The sequence below is a fragment of the Prionailurus viverrinus genome, chromosome B3 (genome assembly GCF_022837055.1).
Source record: "Prionailurus viverrinus isolate Anna chromosome B3, UM_Priviv_1.0, whole genome shotgun sequence".
NCBI classification, from domain to species: Eukaryota; Metazoa; Chordata; class Mammalia; order Carnivora; family Felidae; genus Prionailurus; species Prionailurus viverrinus.
The window spans coordinates 3,040,977-3,067,675 of NC_062566.1; the positions used below are offsets into that span (position 1 = coordinate 3,040,977).

Sequence of the window (26,699 nt, forward strand, 5' to 3'; positions counted from 1 at the left end):
AGTCAGTGCTGAGGGCCCCCCCCACCCCCCACCCCCCACCCAGGAGCAGCCTCAGCCATTTTCTTTCAGGAGAATATCTTGACCCCTCTTCAGGTTTCTTTCCAAGTCACTGTTTTGTTTACAGTAGACTGAGCTCTCAGGTAAAACGAAAATCCTGTAGAAAGGAAGGAACACACTTGCGTTAAATGCCCATCGTGTTTCAGATCGCTCCAATTACCTCTCTTATCCAGAAAGTTTAAACCTGTCCTCCTGAGAACTCTGCCGAGTGGGTAAGTCACCTACCCATTCTACAGATAAGGAACGAGAGCCTGAGGGTGGATGCAGCCCAGTGAGTGGCAGGGTCAGTGTTCAAATACAGACCCCTCTCTTTTTCCAAGTCCTCGGTTTTTCAGCCACACCATTTTGGGGGGTTTTATGCCTCCTCTTCGTCCCTGGTTGGCAGCGCTGAGTAATGTGTATGCCTGGCACATCCCTGTTTCCCCAGAATGTGGGGCTGACAGTGGTCACCTACATCTCTGGCCATGTCTGTCTGTTCGGTGGACCTGTGTAGGTCACAGAAGGCACTGGGTGAGGCACCTCCCCCAGGGGAACATGGCGAGGATGAGGGGGTAACCACAGTCTGCCCACTGAACTGTACGGGCTCCGAGACCTTCTCTACCGAGGTGGCTGTGACCTGCTTGGGTTCGTGATCTCGCCCTAGGTCAAGCTCACTCCAGATCTGGAAGACCTCACAGCAGGGAGGCCCATCCATATGGTATAAATATCTTGGTCCTCACTGCAGAGGAAAATTCATGGAGCAGTAACCGAAACCCAGAAACCCTCATTCTGTTCTGTCTGATGAACCAGTTGTCCGGCGGGAACGAGAAACCCTACGGATGGCTTCCTTTGGCAGACCCCAAGTGGGGGCTCTGTTGAAGAAAGGAGCTAGGGAAGAGTCAGGCCAGAAAGTTCCAGGAGCCCGCGACATCTCTCGAAGACCCCTCCTACCGGGCACCGGCCCCCTGGCTCTCTCTGTAGCAGCCCCTCCTTGCTAGAGAGTGGGAGGTGTTCCCACGGCCTGGGCTGTGCGTCCCTCTCCCTCCTCCTCCCCTGCCAGTGTCCCAGTGTCTGAGCCTTGTGACCCAGACTCTGCTGGGCCAGCCAGCCAGGCAGTAAAAGGAGATTGATGCCCTCTCCTCCTAGGAGAATCCATCACTTTTTGGCATGCGGGTCAAATGGCTTCACCAGAGGCAGCTCTGAGCAGCACTGTGTGAGCTAAAAATAAGCACAAAAAGGGGCCCAAACAGACACGAGGACGTCAGAAATGGGAATGGCTCACTCCAGCCATCCCCAGGGCCTGAGCAGCGCCCTCTCCTCCCACACTCTTCCCGTCCCACCCCTCCTCCCCCGAGCCTCTGGGAAGGTGCACCTTCCTTTTGCCTTGGGTGATAGAGTCCAGGACGAGCAGGGTAAGAGGAGTTGGATAGGGTTGGAAGAAGGGAAGGTGGAGGGGCGACGTTCTGTGGACCGGATGATCTTGGTGGCCATGAAGTAGGGTAGGATGGAAGAAAGGCGTGGACGGAACGTGAGCTGGGGAGCCGTATGAAGGAGGGAGTCCTTCCTTGGCCACTCTCTGGCCTTGTGAACTTTAAGAAGCTGCCCCTGCTTCCATTTTCCCATCCGTGAATGGGGCACAATAGCCCTTGTCTCCGGTGCTTATCATCAGAATTGAATTTGACCAAAGAGTAGGATTGGCCATTGATTAACTTCCCTTTGCCCTACTTCTTCCAACTTAGGTGTGGGGTGGGGGGCAGCTGCTCGGATGGTGTTGTGGAGTCTTGAGTCTTGTTGGCTCATGGGGCTGTCCACGCGGAAGTGATTTGCCTTATGCATTTGGCCCAAACCCAGCCTCTCTCTGCGGAAGCCTCCAGGTGTCTTGTGGAACTTCTTACCACCATGGCTGGTGGTGGGGAGGGGGGGGAGGGTGTTCTCTCCTGGGGGAGGATTTGTGGTGGAATGGAATCTGTTTTTATTTTCCATTCCTCCCGTTGCCCTTTCTACATCTCCCCTCCCCCTTTGTGGACAAAGCTCAGGTATTACTCTCAAAATACTTCTCCCTGAAGACAACTAGAGTGAGCCAGGCCTGTTTTATTCTGAGCCACTGGGTGTTTCCAAGTCTTTGGAAAAGATCTGTTTGCAGATTTGGGGAAGACACTTGGGTCCGTGGGAGGCTTCTGCTTCGTGCTTGCAGTAACGTGCTTACCTTCCCCCCTGCCCCCCCCCATGACTGTGCAAGGCTCACGGCTGTTAACGCTGCCCCCTCCCGTGGTTGGGGCTCCATAGCTGCTGCCACACTGTCAAGTCCTGGGATGTGGAGGGAGAGTTGAGAAACGGTCCCCTCTTTGCCGCCTCCACCTGACTTGCCCGAACCTTTCAGGGCCTGTGATTCTTGCTGCCGAGGGAGGGAGAGGAGGGAGTGGGCTCTGAGACTCGGAAGCTGAACACCAGAGCCCGCTCTCTGTGGAGCTCCCCCGTCCTTCCGTTTTCATCCTGCTCCCAGCTACCGTGAGTGAGGAGAGCTCGCAGGGCTGGTGAGGTGGCCCAGCCCAGAGCTGGACCAAGGGACCCAGAGATTTATATACTGTTAGCTTTGCCTTTATGGGGGTGTGTCAGGAACATAAGGAGGCGAGAGAGGCATGATCACCATCACATGCATGAGTAGTTGAGGCCCCGAGAGGGACTTTGATGCAGCCCAGGCTGCACAGCTCGGCGGGGAGGAGGGCCTCTGGTAAGTCCAGGCTTGCAGGCTTTCGGATGGTGAAAAACGGATACAGCATTTGTGGACACACGACTGTCTGTTAAGAGCTGGCCAATTCCTCCCCTTCCCATGCCCTCCTGTTCCAGTGGTTCTCGAAGTGGGGTGCCTGGACCAGCAACGTCAGCATTACTCCAGAACTTACTAGAAAGGCAAATTCTTAGGCCCCGACCTAGACTAGCAAATGGGAATCTCTGGGAGAAGGACCCAGCCATTTGCTCTAACGAGCCTTCTAGATAATTCTGTGGCAGCTCAGGTTTGAGAACAACACTGCCCTCTTACAGTGCCGAGGGAGGCTGGGGCCTGGGGTGGGGTCTGGGGCCAAAGGGAGCTTGTCCCTAGTGGTTTGGCTACTCTGGCCTGTCCTGATGCTCTGGATTCTAGTCCCGTCTCAGCCGTCAGCTGGGGACTCCTGACTTGTCCCTTGTTTCTCCTGCTTGTAAAATAATGTCCATAATGATGCAACACTTAAGAAGACTTAAGGAATTACAAACCTTCATATGCAATGGCTCGTGTAGTAGGTAAGTAGAACTTGTGTTATCGTCCCACACCCATTTTATAGATAAGGAAACTGAGTCCTAAGATGCTTTGTGAGGCCCCCAAGCCCATACTGTGTGGAGGATCCAGGTCTCGATCCAGGTGCCCCTGACCTCTCATTCCTTACCAGTCCTTGCGATGTTCAGAAGTGCAGACGTGGCCTTATAAAGCTGCCTTCCCAGCCCATTTCCGCTCTGCGGCCACGCCAGGATGCTCACCTTGCAGGACCCCGTGCGTCATCACTAGTCACCCGGGAATGATTATGCCGTGATGAGCAGATGGCCTCCCCCGAGACAGGTCCTGACCTCCCATTTTGTCTCAGTGGGAGACTCTTTAGCCTTCCCCTTCAAGGCCGACAAATACCACTCCTCAGAGGCTAAGAAATAGCAACAGAGGGTGTAAAGAAGGGAACCAATTTTTAATTCCCTTGTTGCGAAGACTGGGGCAAAGCCCTGCAGAGCACGGCAGCCACCTGGCAGTCACGTGGCCCGTGAGGAGCGACCACCAGCCGCTGGGAGCCTGCAGCTCTGTCTTGCGGGGGAGGAGAGAAAAATGCTCTGTAAATGCTTCCTCCCACAGATCCGCGGGTCATCTGGGACACCGTGGGGAGACCAAGAATTCTGATAGGAAAAAACAAAACAAAAACAAAAACAAAGAGGTTTGTATAGTCTATTCTGAAAGGAATTCCCAAGCCAACCAAAACACTAAGCAAAGCCTTGCAGCCACCCTCGTCTGTTCCTGTCACATGTGTCCTCGCTCATGGGGACAGTCTGCCGTAGTCCTCTGTCTTCGGTTTTCAGTTTGTGACAAGGTCATTGGAGACAATCCTCTTTCCTGGCTCTGCAATGCTCTTTTTAGTGTTAATACAGATGTTTAGTGGGTTTCTGCCTGTTGCACAGTTAAGGGGAAGGTCAGTGAGCGAACCTCTGGCTTGTGCCTTACGTCACTAGCCCCCTGCTCGTTCTATTCCTTCGTAGCATTCTTTCCAAGTAGATGGGACGGCTGAGGCGATATCTCTGCTTTCTCCTGGCAGATGGACTTAGCCTGCTGAATTAGTGGAGGGGGTCACGGCTGTTCTCTGCCTGGACCGTGGTTCTGGGACAGTCTCTGGACTTGGCTTTCATGATCTCATTGGTCTTCCAGAGGAGAGGGATTTGTCAAGTAAAGGCTTCCCCCAGATAATTTTAGCTGCCACAGAGTCATCTCTATCACAAACCAGGCACCGTGCTAGGATTGTCACAGCCATTCTTGGATAACAAGAATCATGTGTGTGCATGTGTGTGCGTGCACACACACACACACACACACACACACACACACACACACATTGTCCCAGGTGCCAGGCCAAACTCTTCAAATGGATTATCTCATATCTTTACAAGACTTCAACAAGAAAGGTATTGGTGTTAATCCCATTTTATAGATGAGGACATCGAGGCACTGGGATGAAATAACTTCCTCAAGCCCAAAAAACGAGCAAGGAGGTGGAGTCAGGATTCAAACCTGATTTTGAACACCCCAGAGACCTCACGATTCCAAGTGCGGTCCAAGGGCCCACAGCACACAGGTTACCTGAGGGTTTGTTAGAAGTGCAGATTCTCAGAGCTACTGACTGAATCAGAATGTGCACTATGCTCAGGGGATTCCTGTGACATGAGAGTAGCTGTTGAGACTGATCTATATGTGTGTATATCACACACACACACACACACACACACACACACACACACACACTAGCTAGTTATACCAGAATCCTGTGCTTTAGCTACTGTTGATTCTGTTTTCCAGCTGAGGCAGCTGTTAGACAGGTTTGGGGTGGGTCAGGGACAGAGGTGAGATTTGGTTCTGCGTCAGACTGAAACCACAACATGATGCCCGTTGTCATGCCCGAGTTGGGGTTCCTGGCCGCGTCTGCCTCTCCCTGGCTGTGGACCCAGAAGTAGAACCCCCTGCTGTCATGAGGACAGGTGCCTAGGACTGATCAGCTGCTCTCCCCTCTGTCCCCCTCCTACAGACGTGCAGCACATTAAGAGGAGGGACATCGTGTTGAAGCGGGAACTGGGCGAGGGAGCCTTTGGCAAGGTCTTCCTGGCCGAGTGCTACAACCTCAGCCCGACCAAGGACAAGATGCTCGTGGCCGTGAAGGTAAATCCCAGAGGTCTGCGGGCCCCAGGAAGGAAGAGGGGGTGCTGGGGGCCGGGGAGCAGGCGGGAGAGTCTCGCTCCATTCCTGGTGTGAAGGGGCATTCTTCATCCATTGTAATCAGGGGCCCTTGCTCTAAGGGCAGCGAGATTTCCGTTGGATCCACACCGACTTCCTCTGACTTTGGAAGTCAAGAACTACGGCACCTAAGGGGGCTGTGCCTGAGGTGCAGCTAGAGGAGCACGTTAGCCTGTGAAAGGGCCTGGGTCCCCATCCTTGTCCCCAGCTGGCCCTCCTCCCTCCTCAGAGACCTCAACAGGATGTGTCGTCCGTTCCTGGAGAGTCACTTGACGTTTCTCAGGAATAGAATTGAGTGAAGGGTGGGCGGCTGAAGGAGAATCTGGGAGCCCCTGGTCAAGGGCAGCAGACGTCACTGGGAATAGAAGGAGAAGAGTGGGGAAGGACCAGCTACTAACTAAGCACAGGGAGACTAGTGAGTGAACCCGGAAAAATTTCTTATACCCCCACGCATGTGATCCGGGTTCAGACCCCCGAGGGTAACTGCCTCCTGGCAGGTACTTAGATGGACCCAGGAACCACAGGACTTTTGTCTTGCTGAGCCAGCAGTGCAGGAGCTGAATTGTGTGGGGTGGTAGAGAAGACTTACCACCAGTTCCCCACCCCCACACTCAGCCTGCAGAGAACAGCTTCTCCTATAAATCAGTGCTAAACAAATCTTTGAACATGATTTGTACGGACAAGGGCCAAGTAGGTGTCAGGAACCCTGCTCTGGAGCGTGGACTGACCTCCATGGGTGCCACAGGAAGTCCTCTGAGAGGAGGGTGAATTCTGCCTGGTGTCCTGGGCTGAGAACAAGAGATACCGCCCCCCCATGAGGACTCTCACTGGGACCTCAAAAGGGTCCCACCCTTAGCACTGAGGGCTCCAACCAAACCACTCACAATGACAGTTCCATGCTTCTGTGACTTTGGGGTCTGTATATTCACAGTCTTGTGTGTCTGCATGTTGCCTGTCCACGGAGGGCAGATGGCCTCCACAGATGCTCTGCAGCCCCCAGGGATAGCGGGGGAGTCAGAGAGCCTGAGGGAGACCCCACCCTGCCACTGATTAGCTGTGCAACCTCACACAAGACACTTAACATCTCCAGCCCTCAGTTTCTTTATCTGTACAATGGGAAATACAATATCCTTCCTTAAAAGCATTGGTGATGAAATCACACAACATGTAAAATTGTTCATCCATTGTTTGGGACATAGTAAATGCTCAATAAAGAGTACTTGCTACTGGTTTTTATTATCACCATCATTCTCAATGTTGGTCTTATTGAATGTGCTTAGACACATGACATATGGCCTTCCAAGCTTACACTGACCAGCTAGAATAGGGGGTCTGAACCTTTTCTCTAAAAGGGCCAGATAATAAATATCTTAGGCTTTGAGGGCCATATGCTACCCGTTACGACTGCTCTCTCTCTCTCTCCCCCCCCCCCCCCACACACACACACATCTATTAGAAAAAATATATGTATATTTTACAAAAGTAGGCATTGTCTGCTGACCAAGGATCTGGAAAATAAATAAGGAACTAGAGTATATTTTCTGTGAAGGCTAATCATTATTATTGCTAGACTGCCTGAGAATAAACTTGTTCAGTGTACCTCCATAGACGCAGGATGGTCAGATAAGCAAGAAAGTCTTTAAACAGCTTGGACCAGGGGAGTGGAAAGATTTCTAATTTTGTCTCCAAACAAGGATTCTGCACTGCTCTGAAACTTTTAATTTATCGGGAGACACTAATCCACTGGGCATTCCAATATCCGTCTGGGGACTGGTAAATGAAATGGACATTTTTGTGCTTTGAGCAGGAAATGAAATGATGGCCCCAAACCTTGGGAAATGTTCCTCACTGAGTGGTCAGGCATTAAAGGACAGTACCCGGATTGGATAATGCAGAAAATGTGTTTCTGTGTTCATCTTTTTAAGATGGTTTTCTTCTCTCCTTGGGTCTGGGAATGTGGAGGAGACGAGTGCCCCAGGATTTTACAACATTTGCAGCCCAGGGGATCCACCCAGACTCCAGCCCCTGGAGAAGACACTCATTTACTCTAGAGAACGGTCGAGAAATGGTGTTTCCTGTTTCTCATCCTCTTTAGATTTTACTGCTTTGTGCAGGCTCCTTCCTCTTGAGGCTGTTCTCATATTGGTGCAGGGTAATTGTGGACTTTCAGAGAACACATCTGAGTATAACCCAAGGTTAGGTTTTCCCCAAATTGTGGTTTTAAATCAGTTGGCAAGAATCTTTTGCCCGGTGGTTGCCATAGGGGAGACGGAGCAGACATCACAGCCTCTGTTCTGAAGATGCCTGTAGTCTGCTGGGGAGACAAAAGAAGACCCAAGAAAGAAGGAGAGCAGGGCAAGACAGAGCGTAATTTGTGCATAAGGGTAGTGTAAGACTGATAATATGTGGTTTATATTTTTAAATAGGTGGTACCTCTTTTAAATAGTCACTTGACAGAGAATACATTTGTTCAAAAGACCTCAAAGAGTCTCTTCTGATAGCCAATAGCTGATAAGAACATGAGAAAGGTGTCCAACCTAATTAATCGTCAGAAAAATGCAAGTTGGCCATATTGAGATACCAGTGAACACCAAGCAGAATGACAACATAGTGGTGACGATACCAAGTGCTAGTGGGAAGGCGCAGCAGTATGATCATTTTGAAAAAGTTTGGTATTCTAGAACATTAGCATACTGTGTGACCTAGCACTGCTACTTCTAGACCTGTACCCATTATCTATCTATCTATCTATCTATCTATCTATCTATCCATCCATCCACCCACCTATTTGTCTATCTATCTATCTATCTATCTATCTATCTATGTATCATCTAGCTAGCTATGTATCATCTAGATATATAGATATCTCTTTCTCTCTCTCTCTCTATATATATATATAATTCCACTTATTTCCAGTTTAAAAAACAAGTAAAACTGAACTCTAGTGGTAAGGTATTTATATTTAGATAGTCGCAAGTATTTTACAAAAGCCAAGACCGTGGACTGCATAAGTCAGTGTAGTGGTCACCTTTGGGGTGAGAGAAGGAATACTGGAGGGGCGGGGCATGCAGTGGGAGCCCTTCTGGGGGTGTTGGCAATATTTAATTTTTTCCTTACATCGAGGAAACACTGGTATTAGTTTTGTAATAATTCAGTGTGCTATAAAAGACTTTTCTTTCAAAGATTGATCGTATTCCTAAAAATATGCCCCATTTATTCATGCCATAAATATTTATTGAACACTTACTATGTGCCTGGCACTGAATGAGACCCTGGGGATGAAAGAGGAGAGGGGACGCACAGGCCTCTGTAGCTCACATCTCTGAATTCTAGCACAGTAGAGCCCGGAAGGGAAGTTTCCGGAAGAAGAGGAGGGCATGTGCAGAGTGATGACAGCAGCATCTCACAGAGAATGCTGATTATGGTGCTCACGATATGCTGGGCCCTGCTCTTAGTAATGTCTGTGGGTGAAGGTTTGTTCTCACGGCCTCCAGAAGCATTAAGCATCGCCGCTATCCCCATTTCACAGAAGTGGACACTGAGGCACACAGAGAGAGGTCAAGCAGTTCGCCCAAGGACCCGCAGTGAATCAATGGTGGGGCCACCTCAGATCCAGGCAGGCCTTCTCCTTCCCAGATGAGGGGATGAGCCCCTCGTCACTGCTTTTCCTGGTTCCCCGTGTCTCTCCATGCTCTGTCCCGGGGGAGTCTCCCCATTGCTCCAAGTCATGAATTCTTGTGGTTTAATCTAGTGTAGCGCTTGTCCTGTCTGTGGAGGCTTTTGTTTTAACTTCAATGAACCACATAATCGACTTCCGAGATACCTAATTGGTTCACGGTTTTGTTGTTATCTGAATTTTATTTCTCCCTCTTTTGGTGGCATACCTTCTTGGTTTTTTTTTTTTTTTTGAAATAATTATTTCTTCACTCTCTTTGAGCATTTACTTGTTTTAACATCGCTATCAGCCTATTCCTATGAAATTAATTTTATCTGCAGGAAATTCATGTTGTGGTTATTGACGGTTTTAATCATTTGGATCCAATAATCTCTTTCTTCCAGTTTGTCTGAACGCCAGCTCTTGAGTTCCCTTTAGTTTGGAGAGTTGTTTTGTTTTTGTTTGGGGCAATCATGATTTCCAGTTTCAGTTAGTTTGCACTGGAATAGGCACTTAAAACATTTTTAAGTGCAGAATCTCAGATTTTTACTGTTTTCCCAATTTCTTAAAAACATAGGTTTTCCTCTTATTCTTAACACTTTCTAAACACCGACCTTTAGTAGGTTTCTCTAAAGTCTTCATCTCAGGCTCCATAAAAACAGCCAACATTTTGTACTCATATTTCATTGCTTTCTATGACGTTTCATTACATTAAGCAATGACATTAACAGATGGATCATAAATGATTTTGGGAAACAATCAGAGCTGACCCCTGGCAAGCTCCCCTCTGGGACAGAAGTATCTGTCTGAGTATCCAATTAGCAGTGAGTATTCAGGGCATAATAGATGCCAGTCAGGATGTTCCTCAGAGGGTGATGGACAGTACCAGTGAATTTGGCCAGTCATGTGGATATAACTGGGTGGAGAGTTTTTCTGGACAAAAGAACAGCATGTGCAAAGGGCCTGAAGCAGGTAAAAGTTTGGTGGGTACAAAGGACAGAAAGACCAATGAGACTGAAGTGTAACGAATAAAGGGGAAGAGGGTATGGGAGGAAATGAGGCAGAGAGAGATGGGGAGACCTGACGTTTGGAGCCTATCAACTGTCTTAAGGGGTTTGGATTTTATCCTGAAAACAGCAGGAAGCCAATGGCCAGTTTTAAGCTAAGAAGACAGATGAGAGAAGGGCATCCATGTCTGTAATAACTACCCATCTTCCTCTCTCATAAAATCGTTTGAGAGTGTCAGCAAGAAGTGACTGCGGATTTTCAGACTAAGAGAAAGATGATTTTTATACTTAATTATTATTTTTTTTAACGTTTATTTATTTTTGAGACAGAGAGAGACAGAGCATGAACAGGGGAGGGGCAGAGAGAGAGGGAGACACAGAATCTGAAACAGGCTCCAGGCTCTGAGCTGTCAGCGCCGAGCCCGACACAGGGCTCGAACCCACGAACCGCGAGATCATGACCTGAGCCGAAGTCGGACGCCCAACCTACTGAGCCACCCAGGCACCCCATGATTTTTATACTTAAAAAGTGTTAATTGACGTGCGCGTGTTTGAATATTAAAAGTTTGGACGTTTAGAAATGCGTGCATCCCCGCACATATTAAATGGGTTTCGGTGTGCGAATGCAATATGAAACCAAACACTTTGAACTATCCCTCCACGCCACCCCCACCCCCCTGCAAGAGAAAAGGAAACTGGAAGGCGGCAGCCCTGAGGCTGGACAAGAGGAGGATGTTAAATGACCTTGACAGAGTCGGGAGCTACTGAGAAGTTCGAGTGTTCTTGCCGTCAGGATGGCTTCCCTTCCATGTGACCAAGGGGCCCCAGTGGGACCCAGGCCTGGTGGGGGGGGGGGGGGGACGTGAGAGATGGCACACTTAGAGAGGAAGATCAGAAAGTGTGTTGTCCTCAAATTTGGGGGGACAAGAAAGGAGACAAGTTAGGGGGCAAATTCCAGATCTCTTTGTTCTATGGATACTGCTCAAAGGACCTAGGTAGGAGCCGCCTCGGCTTCAGAGACCCGTCGGTGAGACCCAACTCCCTGCAATAATGGTTGGCAGCCGTGATGAGCACCAGTTCTGCCCCCGGCGCTCACCGGTGCCACTGACTGGTGATCCACTTTGAGGTTTCCCAGCCCCGAGGAAGGGGTTGGGTGTGTGGATGCCCCCGAACAGTGCAGGAGAGTCTCTGAGCTGGTTTTCCTCCTCGTTAGTCTCCTCCTGTCATCTCTGTCCCAGATGCATCTATCCCTAGGGGTTGGGGCCATGTGCATCCCTGGACCCCAGATACCAAACCCGACTTCTTGCCAGTTACATAGGAGCTTCAGGTTGGACCCAGGAACCGGAAATCCCAGTGTGAAGGCAGAGAGGGAACTGGCAGCAGAGAAAGGCTGTGGCGAGACTAGGAGACAGCGGTTGCTTTGTGCCCCGTCTCCCAAATGAGGAGCCTCTGTCCTCCTGGCAGTGTAGGGTGCCAGGCTTGGGGATGCTGGCTGGCATTGCTTGAGAGCTGAGAACGGAAATATCCCGTGACTGCCATTGGTGTCCAGACGGTGCAAGAGAATGATTTACAGAGATGGAGAGAGGCCATTTGGCTGGCCCCAAATTTGATCTACTTTTCCTTCTCGTAAATCCAGCATTCACATAAATCTTTGTAGTCCTCTATCCCACCCATGCTGGGTTCCTCTTTTTCTCCCCCCTCTTATTCTTCATGAAAATAAATAAATCACCGGCAGTCATCCTCTGCCCATGGCCCAGCCCATGCAGCTCAGGAGCTGGGTCACCAAGAGGACCCTGTCTCACCATGACCCTGCTTTCTTCCACCCATAGCAAGAAGGCTTTGTAAATGCCATTGTTACTGCTGGACGTGGGCACACAGCAGCCTACTCCTTCATTACTGGGTAGCTTCCCTGAGAAGGCAGCCAGAGCAGAAGAGGAGCGCACATGAGATCAGAGGCGGCAAAGTCAGCGATGGGCTGGACCGCCCACCTTCCTTCCGGTCTGGGTCTGCACCACCAGCTCAGCATCCTTGTGGGGCCTGGCGTCTCTGCCATCAGGCCACATTCTCGCCTTTCCTGGCCTTCTCCTCTGCCCTTTCACACTGTTTAACTTCTGTGCCCACTGTTCCCTTGGGGACATACCTAGTGACCGATTCATCTGGTAAGTTAATCCAGCAGGTGCGCTGCACAGGAAAGCATCCTGGGCTCCAGATTCAAGCTATGGCTTCTTGGCATGGTCTTTGGCAAGTCACTTCCCCATTCTAGACCTCAGTTTCCTGACCTGTCACGTGGGAAAGCTACACTGGGTCAATTCCAACATTTCTGTCAATAGTAGAATCGTTTACTCAAACACGTTTTTGGTGAAAGCTCCGAATTTTGAAAAGAATGAAAGGTGGTATTGGTTGAAGTTGGAGTGGATTTGACCTCTGGCTGAGAGACCGCGGCTAGAGGCACTGCCACTGAACTCTGGGGGTCGAGAGGGGCTGAGGTCCTGTTTAACTGTACGCTTCTGTCATTTCAGACGTGTGAATGTGGACTGACTCCCAGACAGGGCTGGGCCTCAGTTTCTCCCAACTCTAGAAAGGAGCAGGTGGAAGCTGGTGATGTTTAGGGCCCTTCTGGTGCCGAGTCCATCATCAGTAATGTGTGCTAATGACTGATGAGGTCTGATGGGCCCCCTAGATATGAGGCTTGCATATTCATGTTCCCACAGCGCTGTCAGCCTAGGCAGCCCTGTGGATTTCAGTTAACGGGCATTGCGGTGGCTGGAGAAAGACCTCGCTGGGGCCGCGGGGGAGGGGGTGGGGGGGCTTTTGGTGGTACCACGGTCTACGGGGGAGCGCAGTCTGCCTAAATCACCAAAAAGGCCACATGCTTGGCAGAGAAATGCAAACCCATCTCATGCCAGTCTGGATTTCACTAATCTGAACATAGTGTGCATACTTCACCCTCCCCCGCCTCATTGCCTCATGTTGTGTCCCATGAGGTTACTAAACCGTGTTGGCTGAAGGAAGTGGGTGTTGTTTGGCCCCATTTGCCTTCTGAGCTTGTGGGGAAGTTGAGGAAGCCCAAAGAAATGTGTGCGCACACCTGCCCAGGCCGTGTCTCCTGCAGGAAGGGGCCCTCTCCTTCATTGGTCATGCTCCTCTGGCCTAACATGGCTGCATCCCCGTGGCAGTGCCCTGTCCACGATCCCTCGATGTGCTCAGCGTCTTCCACATCAGTCTCACGGTCCCCTTCTTGTGCTGGAGCCACCACACTCCTACCTGACACCCCTCCTGGCCATTGCTTGCCCATTTATCTTCCTGGGCCCTGGGGCAGGTCTGATGCCTCCCACTCTTCCTGGGTTCTCCCTCCCCACAGGGGCTACATCGTGGCATTTTAGTGGCCACCGGATGCCCACCTCCCCATCCCGCTCTGGGACTTGGAGGGACTTCACCCCATTCTGGTCCTGAGTGGACCCGGAGGCTGCTTCCTGTTCACTGCCTTCCCCATAGCTGCAGCCCCACTCACTCTCCAGTGCCTCCTTCACCTTCCTACTAGGAGGACACAGGCGCCTTCTAGAAGCCAACACATTCATGTTTCTCTGCAAATACGTACTCCTTCACCATCTAAACTCAAGAAGTAGAAAGAACAAGGAGACTTTATTATGTTGCCTGCCTGATTTCTGGTAGGCTCTGGGCAAAGGCTAATTTGTAGAGTTCAAGCAATGGGGCAGTGGTTTTCCCACTGTGTCTTTTAGCTGTGGGACCATTTCTTGAAGGAAGCCTTAGGGGAAGAGACCTTTGTCAGATTTTCCACCTCCACAGCTCCTTCCCTCTGCCGTTCACACCAACCTTGGGGGGAGTGTAAGGCTCTGAGATGAACATGAATTGAAATCACTGGCCGGTGGATGGGAGACAGGGTCAGAAAGTTGGTTTCTGTTTCATGAGAGATGACATGATTTGTTGTGAACCCGCAGTCTTTATTATGGGCACGTTTATTCCCATGAGGGGAACAGACAGGCCCTGGTCCTCCGGTTGCTGAAAAGCATGTCGTGCATTGTTTCCAGGCCCTGAAGGATCCCACCCTGGCTGCCCGGAAGGATTTCCAGAGGGAGGCTGAGTTGCTCACCAACCTGCAGCACGAGCACATTGTCAAATTCTATGGTGTGTGTGGCGACGGTGACCCACTCATCATGGTCTTTGAGTACATGAAGCACGGAGACCTCAACAAGTTCCTCAGGTAAGCAAGGACTGCGGTCCCCACCCCTAGTCCCCCCACCCAGCTCCGCTGAACCCCTGTACTTCACCTAGAGTCAGAAGTTACCCCCACTTAAGTCTGGGGATTAGAAATGAGGCGTAGCTGTTCAATCTTCCATACCATCTCCTGAGGAGCAAACTTCAGACCTTCGTCACTGATTTCTGGTGGGTAACATTGAGGGGGCCGTGACAAGGGAGTATTTTCTTCCTGATCACAAAGTAGACTGGCCACAAGAGAAGGCTCTGGAATGAGTCTGAGGAGGGAGCCCCTACCAGCCTGTAATTCTCAGCTTAGAGACTCTAGAACCGCCCTTTCTCCTGATTCTCTGAATAGCTTTCTCACTTTGTGCCTTACATTTCTTAGTGCCGCAAAGTAGAGCTAATTACACCCCTCCTGGAAAACTTCGTGGTGGAGACTTTTTTCATGATGAATAAGAAGACCCAAGGTTACAAGCTCATCAGGAGGCCATGATGGTTGAAAAAGAACAGCAGATTTTCCTTGGATAAATTTATAACCGTGCTACCCAGTACCTTGGCTACATATGGATATTTGAATTTAAATTTACACTACTTAAATAGAATTCAAAAATTCATTTCCTTGGTCGCACTAGCCACATTTCAAGTACTCAGTAGTCACATGTGGCCAGTGGCTACCATGTTAGACAGTGTAGTATATGATATTTTTATGAACAAAAAGTTCAATGGGATGGCACTATTCTAGAAAGATCGGATTTGTGGTAAGAGGGTTTCCCCAAACCTGGATCTAGATCATCTGGATTTTGAGGTCCTCTTGAGGGAACTGGTAAGAGAATGGAACCCCAGCCAGGAGTTCTGGATGGGGTTGCAGGGGGTGGAAGTTCTGGTGGGGGGCAGACTCTATCTTCCCCAGGGAGGACAGCTTCTCACCACTAGAGCAGAGTTAACACTCTTCAGCTTCCTACATCTGCCACTTCCAAGTAGTGCCCAGATGTGGAGGGGGCAGCCATGTGTGAGGATCTGTGGAATTCAGGGTCCCAGGAAGCAGGTTTGAACAACCAGGCCCTAGACACTTAGGGTGTAGTCTTAGCCACCTTTGAACTCCATTGAATCCCATGGCCCATAGTGACATTTTCAGAATTCGAATGTAAGTCATAGAACACTGTGGCTACTCACCAAAAACTGATGAGCATGTCCTTGAAGTGAGACATTCCTTGGGCGCTGTGGTTTTAAGGGGGAATGGAAAGGGCCCGTAGCAGATAATGAACTTTTCTTATGAGCTGGATTTCCAAAAAATGGCCCCCGAGGAGTGGAAAGTATCTGTAGGGTGTTTGGAACCTTCTGAACTTGGATTTTCACAGCGAAATTTATTCCTCTCTTGGAGATCTCAGCCCTTATCATAAGACAGACCCGGGTTCGCATCCTGAATTTGTCACATCTTACCCATGTAACGTAGAGCAAGTTCTTAAACCTTAATTCTCTTTCCTAGGAAACAAGACTGTTAATAACTGCTTCAGATGTTTGCTGTTATGAGTACTGAATGATTATATTTGTATACTACTTGGATGAGTTTTCCATGTAGCTGGGTTTTCAGTCTGTGAGAGCTACTATTAAATTATTACAATTACCATTTTATCAGAGCTGTGAACCAGTCACTAACACAGGCAGTGCTGTTTCTCAGTATTGAGGATCTTTAGGCTGTGCTCGCACCCCCTGGAATGGTCAGAGGGACATGCTCCATTTTCCACCAAGCCCTCACCACAGATTCAGTGGTGCCTTTAGCCCCATGTGCCACACACGGGGCTACAGAGAGCTCCTGGTGCCTCTGTGTGCCACTGTCATTCCCAATATAAGGGAGGAGGGAGAAAAAGAGGCTAGAAGGCAGTTGGTGGCTCTTAGGGGGCAGGCTGCAGTGTCCTCTCCTGGTAGACAAGATTGCAGGCTTGCTGGCTGATGCCCCTTCTTTGTGAGCTGATGCCGTAGCTCTCTTTTGGAGGGGTGAAGTAGGCAGATCCCACAGGAGACAGTAAAATGAATGTGTTCATATTTAATGACTCCTTTCAGTGGAAATTGGAGAAGCAGTAAAACAGGCTGAGGCCTCTCTGTATACCAGGGCTCCTTGGTCCACAACTTCATAAATAAGGGCTCTGGGTATGGTTACGGCTCATTGGGCTTTCTGGAAAAAAGAGTGAATACTGAAAGTGACCGATATGACAAGGCAAGGCATTAGGATAACAAATCTGGGCCTTAATTTGGGATGGAGGGGCAACCGAGTCTTTAGAGGCCTTGGCTTCAGGGTCATAGGGTCTCTCCAACCGGCTCTGCCACCAACAAAAGTTACCCAGTCCTAGGCAGCATGGTGGTCAGGGTAGGAATGTGGACTCAAGACCCCTGCTAATCAACAGTGTGGACTGCCCACTGGCAGCATCAGCACCGTGAACTTGTGGGAAATGCAAATACTCAAGCTCCACCTAGCCAATCAGAATCATAGGGGGAGGAGCCCAGGGTTCTGTTCAGTTGGCCCTCTGGATGATGCTCCCTGAAGTTTAAAGCTCTCCAGAGCCACACGTCGCCTGGTTTCAGTCGGCCTCCTGATTACCCATAAGGCCACTGCGGCACTACTGTGACTTTGGCCAGGTGATCTGATCATTTTGTGCCTCAGTTTCTTTATCTCAAAATTGGAGTGGGAGGATTAAGTAAATTAATAGATGTAGGGTCCTTAAAGCAGTGCTTGGAACAGTAAGGGCTCTGTAAGAGTTAGCTATTGTTTTTTTTGTTTGTTTGTTTGTTTTTTAACGATTCTGTAGTAGATATCTAGAACCCAGGAAACTCCTGAATAGCGTTAAGATGTTTAAAAGAGTAGATGTATTTCCTGATCCATTAGAGTATGTCTGCATCATCTTAGCTGGGAACCTGGTTGTACTCATATCCACACTCACATGATGTAATATTGGGTAGATAAGACTAGGTAATAAGTAGGCTAGGAGAGATTTTATCCATGTCTGTGGCGTATTCCAGAGATCACGGCATCCAGAAGACTACTCCCCTTGATCTCCTGAATTCTCCTGTCCCCTGTCTTCTCTCCCACCCTTCACAGGGCCCATGGGCCAGATGCTATGATCCTTGTGGACGGGCAGCCACGCCAGGCGAAAGGCGAGCTGGGTCTCTCCCAAATGCTCCACATCGCCAGTCAGATTGCCTCAGGCATGGTGTACCTGGCCTCCCAGCACTTTGTGCACCGGGACCTGGCCACCAGGAATTGCCTGGTTGGAGCCAATCTGCTGGTGAAGATCGGGGACTTCGGCATGTCCAGAGATGTCTACAGCACCGATTACTACAGGGTAAGGTGGCTTTTCCAGCTGCAGGACTCAGCAGCAGAACTAGCACCTCGCTCACATGTCTTTGTCATTGTCCATTAACCCTGTCACTCGAGAGAACACACATGCGCACCCGTGCCCAGACATACACGCAATGGTCATCCTTTGGCCACTTCTGCTTTTTGACATACCTGTGTATTATTCTCTTGATAGCTCACGCCTCCCTTCCCTTTGGACATTTAGCTCAAATATATTCTTCCGTTGCAATGACATATGCATCGTGTTCTTACTTGCATCAATACTCATTCTTCATGCAAATGGACCCATACGTATATGTGTATGCCCAAATGCACACATATTCAAGCTCAACTTGGTACTACATTTTAACACCTTCCACCTCAGTCCCTGATCCAGCCTTACCCACAACACATTTTATTCTCTGAAATTATCTGGTGACTGGGTAGGCTTATCTTGCCTTCAAAGGCAGATCTTAATGAGAAGTCAGAACCCAAAGTAAAGTAGCAAAAATCGTTAATGAGGTGCTGAGCACGATCACCCCAATGATTTAGGAAAGAGGAAGCAAGAAAGCATGTTATTGTTGCCAACTTTTGAGAGAGATGCAGGTTGGCTTTAACAAAAGCTTTCTGATTGTGAGAGGAGATATCACGTTCAATTTTACTTCTATACGTTAATAGGTATCTTATTTTTCTCCCAGAATTATTTTCTCCCTTAGTCTTTGGAAATCCCCTTCTAATGGATTTGAGTGGTTTTGACAGTGTTTTTATTGCCAGGGAAAGGACAAGTGGGCATGAGTGTCATTGACCCTGAAAGAGGGAAACATGGGTGCAGCCTGAGATGCAGAGATCGGGTAATTTCTGAAAAACGATCGGAAGGCACATGCCTCATGAGATACGTAAATTTTACTTCAGGGACATCGAATGGGTGAAGAGTTTGGATAGGTGGCATAAGAGAAGGGTGGGACAAACTTCTGGAGGTCAAGAGGCATGGCAGCCATTGTGGGGAATCAATGTAGGGAATGAACGATCATATTATGAGTGGAAGAGCTCAGATATGATTGTCCTGTCAGCCTAGGCATGATGGACGAGGAGGTGGGGAGTTTGGGGGTGGCATATACAGATCAGTTCTATCTGGATGCTCCTGGTGGCTTTGCCTAAACAACATTGCCCAAGACATTAAAACTGATCACTCGAGACACTTCATTTTAGCCAGGGCCTGAAGAAAAATGAAATATTTAAGAAATGCCCTTTGTGGTTAGAAGTGATTTGTTCATGGTACAACCAAAGGATGGCAGATGATATACCATCAGGAGAGAATATGAGGCAAAGAAGACCAAAGGGCTTCTGGGAAGGTAGTATATCTGAGCAAGCTGGGCCATATCTTGAGCCACCTGCCCTATCCAACATCCCCAGATATGGAGAAGAGAGTATAACGTAGCAGTAGCCACAAATGGATGGCCAGGGCAGACCTGCCAGGAAATACCAAAGCGGAGACTTTCTTTAGCATCTAGACTAATTTTTTCACTCATTTCCAAGAGAGACATTGGTATCATTACTAAGGGCCATGAGCCATAGATTTCTTGAGTCTGGCTGGAGTTGGCACCATTTAATTGCTTTGCGTTCTGTGTAATGGGGTTTGCTGGCCTGTCTGGCTGAGCTCGGATTTATGTTGGTGTTGATAAAAGCAAGGGAAGGATCATCGTTTTTCTGTGTGAGGCAGATGTGTGATTATGCCAATCTGTTCTCAGCTGGCTTTACCATGGTCTTGGGAAATAATATCTGACCAGAATGTGTGCAGACTCAGCTTTCAAGCTCACTTCAAGGAGTGCACTTACTATTTCTTGATTCTGATTCAGAAGAGTAAAGAAAAAAAAATCACCTCTATCAGTCACCAAATGACACGGCTTTCCTCTTGCTTTAACAACTAAGAACTGATGCTCTTTACTCCTGGGAGAGCAACAAGGGGCAGATCCATCTCCTTCCTGTGGGCGCCAGGGCTGATTGGAATTTGAGGAAGGGAGAGTGAGGTGGAAAACGTCCACTCTCCAGGTATCTGGAATTGCTTTTTTCAGGAGTTCTAAGCCAGGCATAAGCTGAGGCCAGCTGGCTTGAAAATGTATGTCTTTGGTCCCAAGGAGTATGAAATAAAAAAGAGAGTTATGGTAGTAAAAACAGTGCACCGCGGGAAAACTGCGCATCCCACTGATGGTGGTAGATATTATACTCTCCATATTCCGAGAGCAGCCTGTATCGTATCTTCATGTTCAGTTGCTCACGATGTCCTAACCTATGCACAGCTCCCCCGCCCTCACTTTCTGTAAAACAAAAGGCAGAAGTAGATTTCCCAGAGGTCACATCAGTAATGAACTTTGAAGTCTTGTTATCCATGTTGGAAGATACGAGGGTGACAAAGGTATTCTGCATTGGGACCTAATGTTACCTAATGCCACCATTAGCAGCCATGGGACCCCAACACACTTCCCCTAAACTCTCTTTAATTTTCTTATTTTAAAAATGAGGACAAACATAGTCTCTTGCAGAGTTATTTTGGTGTTAAGCAAGTTAATTTGTGTAAAGAGCCTGGAATACACTACTTAATGGATAAACCATAGCTTATATTATCTTCCTTAGTCCCCCTTCATACCCAAGGCAGGAGAGCCACAGGGATAATCTGGTTTCCAGATGTAATTGTCAGGTCAGACAGGAGGGCCTCCTGACCACTGGAAAATAAACTGGGATCATGCAGCTGCCCCAGAGGAATAAGGTCTTTAAGTTGACCACCTCTGGAAAATGTCCTTCCCAGGGTTTCAACTTTGATAGAAATACTGGATCATCAGTACTTGCCTGTTCCTCTGGTTAGTGTTTATATGGTCCTCATAATCTGAGAGTGAAGTCCATGTTCAGGTGATTTACAAAACATTTCTTTTTGTTTGGTATACCAGCTGAGGCTCTGGGGGGAATGCAGTGATTTATTATATAGCAAGAACACTGAAGGATTCTCTCAGCAAGCCGACATCCAGGACAAATTGGCACCTCTCTGCTACTGTAGGTTACGGAAATCTGTTGAGCCTAGGAGTTTGCTGGTTTCTTGTGCCTAATTCAGTTAAATGCAGATGATTCGAGATTGTGTGTGTGTGTGTGTGTGTGTGTGTGTGTGTGTGTATACACAGGTGCACACTCACATATACAAGTGTTCGTCTGCCCAGCGCAGATTCCATGATGTGTACACAAGAACAAAGAGAGATGGAGACAAGTTCCTCCTTACATTCTTTTTAAAACTTTTTAATTTCTTAAAACAAGAAGCACCATCTGGCTCATGTATGAGTGATACGCAAACGGTTTACAAAGGTGAGCTGCCTGATTTCCTATTACATATTTAGAAAGAGAAAACACACATGTCTGCACCAGAGTGCCAGGACCATTTGTTCTGTCTTCTTAAGACTCTGCCCAGTGACAGATACCTTTCCCTCCTGTGGATCACTCACTCTACACTTCTGAGATGTCTTTTAAACTGGCTTGGACAGGGGTGGGGTTTTGGTGCCATCATACCTTTCTCAGGACATCAGACAACAGTAAGGAGTCAGCGGTCGAATCTGGAATTAAAGAAAGTTTTGAGAGTCCTGAAGAGGAGGAATCTGGGATTCCAGAATAGAAATGTTTGCAGATATTTTTATTTTGGGGGGGGAGGCGATATGCTGAAATATGGGAAAAACAGGATCCGAGGGCCCAGTGCTCTGATCCTCCTTACCCAGAGGACCAGGAGAGTGCCTTCCTGTTCACCTGGCTGTCCTTTGTGCCTAGTGCAGTGCCTAGCACTTATAGATGCCCAATAAAAATAGGAATGAATGGATGAAGTCAGAATGGGGCTTCAGAGTCAGGCAAAAAGTAGATTAGGCCAGGCCAAGAGTAGTCTGACTGGCAAACAGATGCCCATCTAGGAGAGCTTAGTCTTTGCAGATGTTGTAGGGAATCCATTATCTAAGCATGTGGAATAAGTACCTGGGAACAATGTCCAGAGGACACAGGTGAGTGATGGTCAGAGTCAAGGATGACCCCAAGTCAGAGTTGAGTCTTGGTAGGGGGTGGAGCCAAGTGTCCAGGAGATATGAGGGGAAGTATGCCAAAATGTCGGCAGAGACACATAAGGGGGACAGAAGGCATGTCTGGCATTTGATAACAAGGCACTGGGTTCTGAGTTGGCGATTCCAGATCAGGGTGCCTGGGAACCCCTGGGAGGATGTCAACAGTACCCATTTGGATGTGGGAATAATCTAGAATAAACTGATTTGACTGGTAGAATATTTGATTTCATGGATGCCATGGTGCCCCCATGGCCAGTGATGAAAAGTATAGGCTCTTGGCCCACATTACCTGGTTTGCATCCCAGCTCCTATAATTCCAGGCTGGATAACCTTGGGCAAGGTATTTAACCTTTCAGCGTCCCCAACTGTAAAATGGGGCTACTAGTCCATATCATATGCATTTACTGTAAGGATTAAGACTTAATGAATATAAAGCTCTTGAGATAATAAATGTTAAATAAATATTAATTAGTGTTACTATTATTGGAGCTAAAATACAATGTCTTCCTAATCCCAAAATGGGCATTTTGAATAAGGCTTACCCAAGTGTATTAGTTAAGCTAGGCCACCTGCTATAGCGAATAGATGCAAATGTATATATATTGGTTCCCACACAAATAGAAGCCTATTTGTAGGTCATATACCAGTATGAGCAGGTGAACTTGTTGGAGAAGTAGCCCTCCTTTGTGCAGTTGTTCAGGCTGCTGGAGCTCTACCCTCTTCTTTGTGTGGTGTCCTTGGTCACCGTAGGCATCCATCCCCATTCCACAGCTGGAAGGGGGAAATGGACATGAAAGAATGCATGTGATTAATGGGTCTGATCTGGAAAAGGGACCTGTCTCTTACGGCAAGAACCCAGTCACATGCATGGTCTCACTGTTTTTAAGGGAGGCTGAGAAATGGAGTGTAACTGTGTTCTCAGGTAGAAGAGAAGAAAATGTGTGGTAGTGAGCAGCTGGCAATCTCTGCCACGTTATGGGTGAAGCAAAACTCCTTTCTCTTCCAACATTCCATTCTAATGGCATCTCATTCCATGTCTGATGATGTATCAGGAAGGTTAAGATAAGATAGACTTACTTTCTACTGCTATTGCCATCCTGAAGATGGAGAGATTATCCTGCGGTGCCTCTTTTATCCTCTGCTTGCAAAGTCTGGGTGTCACGTGACATTTGTAAACAATGGGGGAGCTTGGCCCCACTTGCCATCTTGGTGCTTCCATTCATTGCCCCTGGAAAGCAAAAAAAAAAAAAAAAGGCATACCAACAAGAAAACACTTTCAGTTGACTAGGTGGGGAAAGGGGGAATGTTCTAAATCAAAGGGAGTCCAAGTTAATTGAAAAGAAAATACATTCTCAAAGTTTTGTTGACTAATTAATTCATTTTTTGTATTACGTGGAGAGAGGCCCTTAGATGGAAGCCAAATAGCTGGAAGTGTGTGGAGGAGGAGCCAGAGCTGTGAAAGAACTTGTAATTTACTTTTACCCTTAAAAACTAGTGATGGTGATTTAAGCCAGCTGACTTGCAGGATTACATAGAGACATCAATACCCTTTGCTCTTTGTTGGGGTTTTGGGAGGCTCACCCAGTATCTGGCACACCTCTTCCCTGCTCAGATGCTGAGTTCTGAGCCCTTTGAGACACAGAATCCAGACAGATGGAGATTATAATGTGCACTTGTATCATGATAAAATAGTTGCAGATGGTGGCCTCGCTGGGCAACAACAATGAGCTTCCTCGTACTGAATTCCCAGTCTAGACTTTCTGTCCAATCATGGCAGCCTGGGAATATTTCAGGCTTTGCTCTACTAGGGCAGAACTCTTGTGGCTCATTTCTGTTCTCTGTAGATAGACAGATGCCCATCAGAAGGGGGAAAGGATGTGGCCTGCATGCTGGCCCCCACCAATCAGAGAAGTTATTCCTCCCAAGGGGTGGGATGCAGGCTGGAGAGCATTCCAGTTGTTACTCCAGTAGGTGTCCCCCTAGTTGGAAATCTGAAACAGCGCTAAAAGGATGGGTCTTTTCACAACTCTGTTCATCCCCACCTAGGCAAGTGGCTGCCAACTGCCCTGAGTCTTAAGATCTTTCCTCCAAGGCCAAGAATACTGTGTCCTGACACCTGCTTAACTGCCTGGAAGAGGATTAGTAGCTGGGAATACTGCTCCTTGAGGGACGCAGACCCATTTTGGAGAGGGTTCAGGCAGACTTGTCTCTGGGCTTTCGGCCATTAGGTTTTCCTTAGTAGGCCCAGGCACCATGGTAGGAAAATTGATTCTATCAGAAGATGAGCATCGCATCCAGGCGGCCCAGTGGCCAGAGCCCAGTTACGGGGTCTGATTGTTCCCTTGCTGTTTGTTGAATATCCTAATAATTTGTTACCCATATTCCTGTTTATCTGGAGGAGAACTCTGCTGGGGCAGGGAGAGGGGGAGTCTATATTCCATTCCTAAGGAAAGTGATGGTGCCATTTCTTTTTTTTTAATTATTTTTTTTAACGTTTTTAACATTTATTCATCTTTGAGAGACAGAGAGAGAGAGACAGAGCATGAGTGGGGAAGGGGTGGAGAGAGGGAGACACAGAATCTGAAGCAAGCTCCAGGCTCTGAGCCATCAGAACAGAGCCCAACATGGGGCTTGAACTCACGAACTGCGAGATCATGACCTGAGCCAAAGTCAGACGCTCAACCAACTGAGCCACCCAGGTGCCCCCCATTTCCTTTTTTTATAGATATATTTTTATTTGGAGTAATTTTAGATTTACAGAAAAGTTGCAAATATCATAAAGAGAGTTCCCATATGTACTTCACCCAGTTTTTCCTCCTGTTGTCCATGATACATGGCCAGCATTTGTTAAAACTAAAAAAATTAACATCGATGCAAATTGTTAATGAAACTAAACTTTGAGTTTTATCAATTTTCCCACTAATATCCTTTTTAATGTCCAAGGACCCACTCCAGAATACTGCACTGCACTTAGCCACATTGTTCCTTAAACCAGTAGGACTTTTTGGTTGAAGTGGAGGTGAAGGGATCCACTACCTATTGTAGACTGTCTTCTTTGGATCTCTTTGCCCCAGGGCAATCCTTAATTCACCTTTCAGAGGCCCCAGAACTCCAGAGTTCCCTGTGTTCTGGAAGAGGGGTAGGTGGGCTATAAGAAGTTCTTGAGGAACTCAACTTTATGAGCAACTTGTAATTCCAGACTCTTACAGGAATCTTTTGCAACTGTGCAATCATTGGTCACTGTCTTTAGAGAGCATGCTGATAGGACTAGAGTTCACTAGCTTAGATTAGGAGGCTAAGGGAAGGCTTGGGACTCCTCATGTTCACAGCCCCTAAACTATGTGTATGTTCTTTTCTTTTGCCTTGGGAGAGGGTGCCCCATTCTAGCAGAGAGACATGGTTATAAGCAGACATCTGGGCATGCTCAGAGCTTTAGTTGGCCAGAACATCTGCTGTAGACATGGTGCCATGTTATACACATCTTGAGTGAATTCTGAATACAACTTTAATGCTAAGTCCCATTAAGCTGCACAAAGCTACAGAAGGAATGAACACGGAGGAAGGTGTGGAGGATAGATGTATGCTGATTATAGGTATTATGACCTTGTTTCCTTGATTAAAGCCAATGGATTTGCACAGTAATTATACAAAAAATATCAGACATTTTGGAATCCAAGTTCGTTGAGGGACAGGACTGCTATTTAGGATATCTTGGTCTCAATGACAGCTCTACGTCCAGTTAGAGGCTTTACTTTCATCTGTAAGTTCTGGGGTTTGGATCCTGGTTTTATGGTCTCTTTTAGGTTTTACTTTCTATGGGACTAAGTTCTAGTGGTAATGATAACTGAGCCCGAGGCTTGGTTTCTTTAGAAAAGAAGGGAGACAGGGCTGAAGATACAAGAATAAAGCTGACGTCCTCTTAAGCACTCTCTGTTATTGCTTTGCCCTGGACCACAGCTGTTCAATATCACAGCCACCTTTTCCCCTTCCTGATAAAACAAGGGAACAACCTCCAGCCTTGAAATAGCTTCTCCCCATAATACCTGGATCTAGTTTAGTGATTGAAATTTGCTTTCTTTTCTTCCTCTTCTTCAGCTCTTTGGGATATTTAAGGTAATTGGACAAAAATCAGCCTGATGGGCATAAGAATTGTTGGAAAGACTTTCTTGATGTTTTATCAGTGATGGGAATTACTTGGATTCTTTTGTCCATCTCAGCACTTCCAAACCTTCAACTTTCCTAGACTGTGTTATTCCTATTCCAACACAGTGGTAGTGCTGTGGACATCTACCTGCAATGAGAGCATTCCACAAAATTCAGAAGTGAATATAGGGTGGGGCCTGGTGTTTTGAGGCATGGAACACTCCAGCAATCTGGTATGAAGATGATTTGGAGAGGACATGATGACCAGGAAGTTGAGGTACAATCGATGGGACTCCAGCAACAAAGTGAAGAAGTTATTTTGGGCATCTCCCCACAGGGGTTTAGGAATGCTAGTGCTGGGGAGTGTTCTTCCATCTTTGCTTATGGGGTCCCATGACTAATGTGGTAACTAGAAGGCAGGAAGATTTAGTCCCTGCTGTGACCACAGACATGGGATAAATATGTTTCTGGCCATTGACCTGAATTTATCATATGCAATGTAGGTACTTCCTGTCTGTCTTTGTCATTGCCTTGAGGTTTCTCACCTCTTCACAGGGGACTGGCCACACCAATAGCATTGTTTTCTGTCACCTCATGGGAACTCATGGTTTGGACTTTGGTGGGTATTCTTCCGTTTCATCTTTAGATGCATTGATGCCTTCACTGATCCTTTTCCTGGATAGGGCTTAAAGGGCTGGGTTCTGGTTCAGCC

The 26,699-nt window shown here is 47.8% G+C and overlaps 1 protein-coding gene across 8 annotated transcripts in view; it reads left to right on the forward strand.

Moving 5' to 3' along the window:
* The window catches only part of NTRK3 (neurotrophic receptor tyrosine kinase 3), a 551,343-nt gene that overhangs the window by 473,417 nt on the left and 51,227 nt on the right, over positions 1–26,699 (forward strand). For all 8 annotated transcript variants that reach the window (XR_007153153.1, XM_047863605.1, XM_047863604.1 and 5 more), the window contains 3 exons: positions 5,346–5,476; positions 14,263–14,435; positions 17,526–17,769. Coding sequence is in view for 7 of the 8 variants with exons in the window: in XM_047863605.1 (XP_047719561.1) it covers positions 5,346–5,476; positions 14,263–14,435; positions 17,526–17,769 (548 nt within the window). In the remaining variant the exon portion in view is untranslated. The remainder of the gene's footprint in view (positions 1–5,345; positions 5,477–14,262; positions 14,436–17,525; positions 17,770–26,699) is intronic.